Source organism: Cornus florida, unplaced genomic scaffold, assembly GCF_030987335.1.
Source record: "Cornus florida cultivar Cherokee Brave unplaced genomic scaffold, ASM3098733v1 CherokeeBrave_3.0.0_Hap2_Chr02, whole genome shotgun sequence".
Classification (NCBI taxonomy): domain Eukaryota; kingdom Viridiplantae; phylum Streptophyta; class Magnoliopsida; order Cornales; family Cornaceae; genus Cornus; species Cornus florida.
The window spans coordinates 64,416,809-64,426,693 of record NW_026775572.1 but is presented as its reverse complement, the minus strand read 5'-3'; the positions used below and the strand labels follow the sequence as shown (position 1 = coordinate 64,426,693).

The window sequence follows — 9,885 nt, the reverse complement described above, 5'->3', positions numbered from 1 at the left end:
CTTCTATCTAGTCCATTCTTTTAATAGCAATAATGAAAACCCAGTAATAAGTTACTTTCTATCTAACCCAATCGGGTAATAAATGCACATATGCAACACTCATATTTTCCTTTGAGATCCTTTAGCTGTGGAGGCAACTTTTCCTTATTAGTTTTCTGCCATATCACAATTGCACTATTTTTTTTTTTCTAAATTAATTGCATTAACCATTTTTGTCAAAACTAGTAAGTTACATTATATATGAAAAGGGCATGCAATAATAGGATGGCGCTTCCTTTATAGTTCATACTAAATCCACTTGTAAAAAACCCTGTCTTCATACCAAGTGCATTACATGTTTTACATTGCCAGACAAGTTTCCCACTAAAAATCCTGTCTTTATATTGGGGGAATGGTATATTTTATTTCACACTATACAAAACCATACATACAGATTTTTTATTTAATAAAATGACGATTAGAGATAGAATTTTACAACATGAACACCAAAATATATAAAATTGATAAATATTACAATTTATAAAACACTGGAAAGAAATAAAGGAATGATTTTAATCAGAAAAATGAAGAAGACAAAAAATATATATATTTAAATTAAAATAAAAAATATTTTTAAAAAAAGAAATTGGCCTTTGAGGTTGAGATGCATGTTAGGCACTATCTAAGTCCAAACTTCCTTCCCTCTTGCACGGACTCCAATATACAATCCAATTGTTAGATTGTCACTCCTGACACAATCGAAGTTAGACTATATATAACCACGCCCGTCTCTCGTTGTCCATTAACACATAGAGTATCCAAGCGAGGAGTGAGAGTTGTACAAAACGTTACAAAAAAATTCAGTTGGTCCCCCTAAAATTTTTTAAAACACTTATTTACTAGTCCAAAAATAATTAGCTTTGAACCAATTCAACCGGTAGTGGCAGAAAACTGAGGCAAAGCACGAGCTAATTCCTACAGAAGAATAGTCAGCCTAGAACCACCAAAAGATCATCAACAAAAAAACATGCTGCCGATATCCAATCCTGCCTTTGATAGAAGCACATCCCCATTTCTCACCAACAAGTCCATTTGATTCGAGAAAGGCTATGTGGCCAATGTAAAAAAATAAAAGATCGAGGAGACATAGGACATCCTTGTCTTTCAGGGTTGGAAGTATCCACAGGGGGAACCATTTATCAAAATTGAGAACCTTGTTGAGGAGATTACTCCATCACCCTCCCAATGAGGGACGGAGCCACTTCATAAGAAAAATTAGTGGTATATGGTAGTAAATATATATATATATATATTCACTTTGCCCTCCCTAAAATTACAAAAAAGAAATACATTACATTCACTTTTTTCCCCCTCCCACAAATTTACTGGATCCATCTCTGCACCCAATCCATTTATCACTAAATCCCAAAGAGGTCAATTTTTGCTTCAGAATGGTCCACTTAACTGAGTCATAAACTTAGATCAACATTTAAGACAAAAAAAAAAAAAAAAAAGGTATTAGATCTCCTATTGGAGAAGTCTTTTAACAAGCTCATATGCCAAAACAATGTTGTCTTGTATCCTCCCATCTTTAATGAAGGATGAATGTTCACTCCCCACCAATTTAGAAAGAATCCCACTCAAAACATTGCAAATTGGCCTATAATCAACCACATTAACACAGCCATTCTTCTTTGGAATCAAGGTCGTGAAAAAAATGCTTAACTGCCTACCAAATCCTTGCCTATAGTATGCCAATACTGTTGGAAGAATCTAGGTGAAAAACCATCAGGACCAGGCGCTCGAGCTTCTGTCATAGATAACTTCTTCCTAGGCTGCAGCAAGATACTATCGGAAGTTGAACCAGCAGGAGCTGAAAAAAAATCTTTGCAGGAGTCCACCACCATATTCTGAATTACATCAGGATCAAGCACCATATTGCCATTAGCATCTTGCGACATACTAATAGTATTCACAGCTTCATGCTGGGCCACTTTGTAATAAAAAAATAAAAAATAAACTTGGTACACCTGTCACTGTCCCTCGCCTATGTAATCCTAAATTTTTGAGCAACTAAAAATCTCTTCCTTTGTCGGAACAATCTCCAAATTCTTCTTAGCTTCATATTCTGCATCAATCAAGACTTAAATCAGAGGGTCCCTAATTTTTTTAAGCTGAATATAGCTACGGACCAAGACATCATTCACCAAAAAAATTATCATAAAAACTTGACTAAGGGCGTATCTGTGCTGCATACATGCCTACAGGACAACACCAACATGGACATTCCATTCCCTGTACAAATGTCAATACTTTATAGACGTATCCGAATTTCAAATAAATTTAATTCTTTTGGAAATTTAATTAACACCGACACTTTCCAAACAATGCCTAACACAAATCTTATATCACGACAGCATATTGTGCATTTAGCCACACATTTATTTGGCACAAGGTAAATTCATGGCTAAAAATAACTTTTTAAAACAAGTGGGAAATTTTTTGTTTTTTACTACCAAAAAATCATTTTGTTTCAGAAGGGTGGGTTTTTAGCACAAATAGTATATGTCAAATTCATATTTTATTTTTTAGGTTTTTATCGTTTTTCAAAAGATACATATATATTCTTTTTCTTATTATAACCCTCCCCGATTGAATCTCTCACCATAATCTCTTGATGATGGAAGATACCTTTTTCCATTCTCTTGCTGAACAAAATGTCAACTATGTTCATCCTTCAAAATTGTCACTTTCTTATCCTTTAAATTTTTTTTTCACCAGACAAGACACATCCTTCAGTTGATTAGTAGATTTACTTTATTAGTTTCCTCCCATTTCACAATACCACATTTTTTTTCTAAATTAATTACATTAGTCATTTTTCTAACTATCACAAAAAGTAACTTCCTTCATATATATGAAAAAACCATATTGTGTTGAGGGCATGTTATAAGAAGTTGGATACGTTGCAGAAAATGGATTTTTTATTTAATAAAAAGACAATTTAGAGATAGAATTTTACAACATGAATACAGGGAACTTTGTTTGGCGTCATTGCCTATTCGGAAGCATACACCCGACTCCTCCAGATCAGGCACTTGGTCTAACACCAAATTAAGAATTAAATACTATCCGCTGCCTATTCGAGAGGACACACACGTACTCCTCTGAACCCAGAGCTTATCGTGACGCCAAATTAAAGACTAAATCTGACTTTAATACTAACTTAGACTAGATCTGACTCTAATACTAACTTGTAACAATCGAGAGTTTCGCGATTCAACTCGAAAATTTAAATTATTAAGTAAAATTAGCACCAACATAGGACAAATCTCATTTGTAACAGCCTTTTCAAAAGTTGATTCAGAATAATTTCAAAAGTTGATTCAGAATAATTATACTTGGTATTTAATTGTGTTTGAACCACAACCATAAGTCTAACAAAAAGGGACACGTGTCTCTCTCCTATCCTTTCTTTATTTTTTTTTTTGCATTCTCTCCTAGCATTTTCAACTTATAGTAGCCTATACAAATTGCCTATACAAATTCAACTTAAGAGGATCCGGGTCCAGATATAACCTGAAAGCAATCCAAGATTTTTTTCAGCCTCAGACTGCAAATGATGAAGTTTCAAGCCTGAACCAAACCCTTTATTCTTTTTTCATTTCTCATACCAATTAAACTCAGAGTAAAGGGTGTTTGAGAAGTGTACAGTGTACTCCAACTCAAAGGGCAATATGACCTAGTTTGAACCAACCCTTGCCCCGTCAGAAAAGAACTTTTCCTACTCACAAAACAAGACACTAATGCAGAACCCTGAATTAAGGACTTTGCTTCCTTAGAATGGTTCAAAGTAATGGTGAAGAACCATAAAAGAAATTAGAGACCTCACCAAGGCTATATTTGCGATATAATTTGAATGCAAGGAAAAGGAAAAACCCAAAAGATTGCACTAGTAGATGCATTTTTTATTAGTAAACCAGAAACAACCAACACTGCCATTCCAACACCAGCTTTTCCCACACATGGTCTATTGTTGCCCTGTTCCTCAATCTTACCTAGAACTAAGGAGAGGGAGAAGTAACAAACTGCCTGGGCACACTGAAGATGTCCTTCCCTGCAAAAGGAGATGTCCACTCGCGCAGTCCCGCGGAAGAAGTGGTTTCTGATGCCATTCCTCCATCCTGCAACCCAGCAATGCAAATGCCATTTGTACCAGCTATCCTCATTGAAGAAAGTCCCAGCATCAACCCATTAGACTGCCCTAAGAACAACCCACCATTCTGCTTTGAATACGCAGAGTTTGATTCTAGAGTCCAATCTATACTATTGTAATCACAGTGAGACATCAAATCTCCTGCACTCCAATCCACCTGCGAAGACGACCCCAAAGTCCCCGTTGAACCCCAACCAGAAAATAGTCCAAGAGACGATGGAACTGTAAGTGAAGGAGAAGATGCACCCACTGAGCTCCATGAACCACCCAGCCTAGTTGCTTCAGGTTCCACTGAGCCAGACATGTATCGGCATTGTGTATAATGATTCTGGGGGTAAATTTGCTGTGAACTCAAATTTTCCAGACCCATGTTTCCAATACTCGGAACCTGGCGGTGGAAGTGCTCTGAGCTCATATTTTCAGGGCCAAGGCTTACGATGCGCTGTTCTTGTAGCAACTTACCATTTGATCTCATACTCCCAGAAACCACATTATTGTTCACATACAATCCAGATGTCCCTGGAGGAGAACAACTGGCGCTTGAACCTAGGTTTTGCTTAATATTTAATGACTGTGGACGTTGCATCATGATCACTGACTCCCTCAGTACTCCCTGCTGGGTATTTCTCCCTTCATGTCCACCAACAATGTGCTGCGTCTCTGTTTTTGCGGATGCAGGTGCAACCTGTATAGGCAATGCCGTAGAATAGGAAACGGAAGAACTTGATATGGTTGTTGGCCACCTCTTCTCTGCAAGTGACTTCGGCTTATTTGTCTTTAAAGACTGCATGTTTCCATTACTAGACTCTGACAATGTGGCAGCCCCCCTAGCATAGTTTGGATCTCTTTCATTCCTCCTTTGCTGTATTGTAACTGAAGCTAAAGGGTTTTGTTGTGATCTAACTGGGTCCTTGGGGTCGGCAGTTTCCTCCAGTTTCAGTGGAACTATCGGTGGTTCTGCTTTCTGAGCCTTCAGAATTTCTTCTGCCTTCTTGAGATCACCCTCACAAGAAACAACAGCTCTTTCAACCTCCTGTTTAGAGCATTTGTACCTCATCTCCATTGCTGTAATCTGAGCAAGCTCTTCGCTTATATCAATTTTTAAGTCAGCCCCACTTCCAGGATCCTTTTTCTGAGCTGCTTCTTCACTTCCCTCAAAAAGCCAGGAAACTGATTCCTCTACTTTGCCCTCATTCAATATAAGGGCCAAAGTTGCCTGCTCAGATGAGAATCCCATTGACACAAGCTGCTGAGAAAGTACTTCCAATTTTCTTGACATAAGGTAGTCACTGCAACGCTTATGCAACTCCTGTGCCCGCTTCTCCCTCTGACGTTGGTGTTTCCTCTCATTTTTCTGACGAATCTTTTCTCGCTTGTCATTATCGGATCCAGGTATCGCTTCCTGCCTGGGAGTAACATTTGATGTCTTCTCTTTGTGGTCTTCCGACTCACCAGAAGTGCTTCCGTTGTTGGATAATGAATCATACTCAGGCCCTGTAACATGCAAGCTACCAGACTGCTCGTCTGTTTCAATATTTCGGAAACGACCATTGCTTTGGAGGGGTGGGGAAGAGGACATTGGTGCTGTGTCCAGGGTGTGGAATGTACCAGAAATTGGATTGTAAGCACTAGCTGGACTGCCATTCCCCATGGATGTAGATCCAGAAACCTTGGAAGAAGCCTTTTGCTGTTCCTTGGCCACCTTTGCAGAGGATTTATCCTTGGACTTAGACTTAGATTTTGATGCTGGAGACATATCTATAGATTTCAATAAGCTGTAAATTCCTGCAATAATTTGAGAGAGAATTTGATTCGCACTTCCTCAGATAATGTACTTAAAATAAAAAGAAGAAAAAACAGAACCAGATTTTATATAAAACAACTATTCTCTTGACTCGGCACACTAAATTACGGATCCATGTATTTCACTAGAATACCAATTTTTACTTGCATGATATATAAGACTACCAAGTGTTATTAAGAGCTCAAGGCGCACCAAGGCGCTAGAGATCCTTTGGAGCCTAGGCGTGCACCTGAGTGAATTTAAACTACCATAAAAACATTCATATCTCATAAGTCATATCAATATTCTAAAAATTAATCTCAAATATAAAAAAGTAAACCCATCAACTATACAAGCATTCAACGACCATAAAAAATACAGCACAAATTTGTTTTCTTGAAAGGCAAAAAAAGAAATAAATATGTTAACAAAAAAATAACAGTTAACAAGAAAAGAAAAGAGCCAAAAAAAAGATATAGAGACAGAAAGAAGTAGATGAAGAGCGATAAGTAGACGAGAAGAGAGAGAAAGTGTTAAAGAAGAGAAGGATAAAAAACAGAGCCAAAAAAACAGAAGACAGAGACACGTAAGAGAATTAGACGAAGAGAGAGATGTAAATACAGATGAGAAGAGATTATTAGAGGAGAATGGAGAGAATATGAAAGAACTGACGTGGCTTCGTCACTCGTTTCTGCAACTAGGGCTTCGTCATTCGTCTTATAGTCTCACTCTTTCTCAGTTCGGTTGACACTTTGACTCTTAGGCTCTTATTTGTTTATTCTTTTTAACAAAATTTCCTTCTCTCGCACGCTTTGGCTTTCTTATTTATTTATTAAGTTGCCAAAAGTAGCCTATTTGGCTTAAGATATAGAATAATCATTTTTTAAAAAATAACAACAGGATGAGGTACAACCGAGGCGCGCACCTAGTAAACATCAGTGCGCCTGGGATGACAACAAGCGCTAGACCTGCACCTTGAGCCTAAGAGCGCCTTTTACAACACTGAGACTACCAAAGAACATACCCTATATTCAATACCATAATAGAAAGAAAATAATATTAATGCTCCACTATTTCAAGTACAGTGATCTAACTTGCAGGACAGCCATGTCAATGGCTACAAACATGTGGAAAACCTTAGATAAATACTACATTTCAACTCATTGAAATGGGTACTCTTTGTTTAATTCATGGTCCAGCTTTAAAAGTTTTATTAGATTTTATTCCTCTTAGTTGATATTCTTTCTCAATGATGGTTCAACAAGTAAATTCCCTTCTTTTGGTAGAAACTCTAAAAAGAAACAATAGAAATAAAAATTTCTCTCTGTAATATACCAAGAAGGATGCAGGAGGAAATTTAAATGGATGGTTCATCATGGTAAATTGATTATTTTAGTAAAACTTAGAAATAACTATTACTGATGCTGCAGAAGGCGAACGTGGGGGCAACATTGAGGAAGAACATGGAGCTACAAAGAGAAAAAATCCAAGTAGATATTCACAGATACTAAAACATTTTGTCAATATGTTCATATACTTTTTGGGTATTCTAGGTGATCTCTCACAACTAAGTTACGGCAAAATGAGCCGATATCAAATCACCTAAAGCATCCTATATATCCACCATGCACCGACATTCAACAGACAAATATCAGTAGACTATTGACACCTAACATATATAATATCAAAGACCGTCAAAAGAACACATAATAACGTTGCAATCAACAACTTCATAAGAATCATAGCAAAATTAAAAAATAACAAAAAAATTAAACAAAAAAAAAAAAAACTATATTAATTAAATCAGCAAGTCCATAGTTAATCAATCAAGTTAATTTCAGGTCAATAATAACATTTTTTCTCATGTCAATAAAGCCATAAGACAGATTTTCAAGTAGTTTTCAGATACTTCTTACGTAACTTTCCTTTTAAAGTGGAAGAGTAGCTACAACGACAGTAACTCTTTTAATTGTATCTTTCCTATTTATTTGGACATTTCTTTCTTCCATACGTGTGTGTGTGTGTGTATATAAAGCTAACTATTCCAATAAATTCAATGCATTTATATAAATATACAAATAGCTAAATTTCATTTCTTTCCTTTTCTTTTTTTTCCCAATTATCTTTAATGGTTTATCTATATATATATCACTTGCTTCTTCTATTCTTCACTTAGATCACATCACCACCATACCTCTCCATTTTTCTTTACAAAGCCATCCCCATCTCTCTCTCACAAAATAACTATAACTCAATTCCACAATTTTACTACAATTAAAATTCAATTCATAATTTTACATCAACTAAAACTTAAAATAATGAAAACCTACATTTTAGTGTGTTTATATATATATATATAAAGAATCCATTCACGTGTGAAAGCCCACGACAATTGAGGGAGAAACAAAATATTCCATTCAGGTTTTAGTTGTTTATATATATAAATGAAGAAAAGACCCAAGAAAGACTTAAATATTGAAAAGGCAATTTTGCCCTTCAAAAGTTACCATTTTTAATGTCCAAATAAATAAGAAAGATGCAACTAATGAGGCTTTTATGATTGATTTTTCAACCACATAACTACTATGATGAATAGAATCAGATGTAACTACCTTCTTTATTAATTTGAGTAGGTAATAATTCAAGAGGAAAAGATCCAATGCCACATATCTTAAATTTCATTAAAATCTTCAAGTTGATTCAAATTATGATCTCCTAAAGAGGATTCTTCAGCAAACCACAAGTGCAAGTTCTCACATCATTGCCACAATATTCATGAACTACACGGAGTGCGCATCAGCAACCTCAAAAACTGACCTATGTGCACCAACTAAAAACGTTAGAGGCCATTTATACACCAAAACACACCTACGGTCAAATAACAATTTGCACAAGAAACAATGAGTACCAATTAAACAGCCAAACACATCAGAACAAAATCCCAATTTTCACAATAAAAACCCTAATATAAAAAAAAATTATAAAAAACAAATTTCTTCACATGCCATCTTCAACAAAATCTAATTACATGCTGACAACAAGAGACAACTCATAGGTTCAACCCAAAATTCTACGTCAACACGTATGCAAAAACCAACCACCAACCACAAAAATCAAACCCGGTTCATTTTGCAAAAATGAGATGTGGCATGTCGGGTGTGTATATATATATATATATATATATATATAAACAAGAATCGATCAAGATCACCAATTGCTCGCTAATCATGCACATCCCAAAACTTTAAGAATCAAAAATAATTTCCATGAGATCTTTCAAAGTTCCTCATACATAACCTAAAACCAGATCATCAAAACAGATCCATCCAGATAAAACCCTAAAACTAAAAATTGATTCGCAAGCACCTATTGAGATCTACATAATTCATCATTGGTAACGAGAAAGAATCATCAAGATACAAAATCCAAGAACGAATCGATAAAGACCGAATGAGAAAACTGACCTGAAACCGATTGATGAAATCGAAAACCGTTTTCGTCCTCTGTCTCTCTCTCGTCCTGTCTCTCTTTCTCTCTCTATATATCGCTCTCTCTCTCTCTATCTATCGTGCGTTGCGTCTTCTGTTTCTCGTTTTCTATTGTTTCATCTATTTTGGTGTGTGCGTATATATATAGAGAGAGAGAGAAAGTGTATAAATATATATTTGTTTTTTTAGTTTCAGTTTATTGCTTTTTATTGTTGTCTCTGTGTGTGTGTGTATATATATATTTGTTGTTTTTTTAGTTTCAGTTCTATTGCGTTTTTCTTGTTGTCTCTGCGTCCACGTACACGTGAGGGTGGGGCTGTCATAAATTAGATTGGAATTAAATTGAGTTTGAGTTCCGGGGTTTTACCTAAAATAAGGATCAAAACGGCAACTTTACCAATTTTAAAGCTCTTCAAATC

At 35.8% G+C, this 9,885-nt stretch overlaps 1 protein-coding gene across 3 annotated transcripts; it reads right to left on the bottom strand.

Annotated features, from left to right (window-relative positions):
- Positions 1–3,926: 3,926 nt before the first annotated feature.
- Positions 3,927–9,658, bottom strand: LOC132295158 (uncharacterized). Of its 3 annotated transcripts, none has more exons than XM_059793294.1 (3): positions 9,443–9,658; positions 8,591–8,795; positions 3,927–5,980 (listed from the first exon to the last, which is right to left on the bottom strand). In XM_059793294.1, the coding sequence occupies exons 2-3, from the start codon at positions 8,658–8,660 to the stop codon at positions 4,044–4,046; spliced, it is 2,007 nt and encodes a 668-aa protein (XP_059649277.1). In that variant the 5' UTR covers positions 8,661–8,795; positions 9,443–9,658; the 3' UTR covers positions 3,927–4,043. The 3 variants fall into 3 exon arrangements, with proteins under 3 accessions (XP_059649277.1, XP_059649278.1, XP_059649279.1); XM_059793295.1 differs by having other exon boundaries at positions 8,591–8,790; XM_059793296.1 differs by lacking the exon at positions 8,591–8,795 and having other exon boundaries at positions 9,443–9,656.
- Positions 9,659–9,885: the final 227 nt, after the last annotated feature.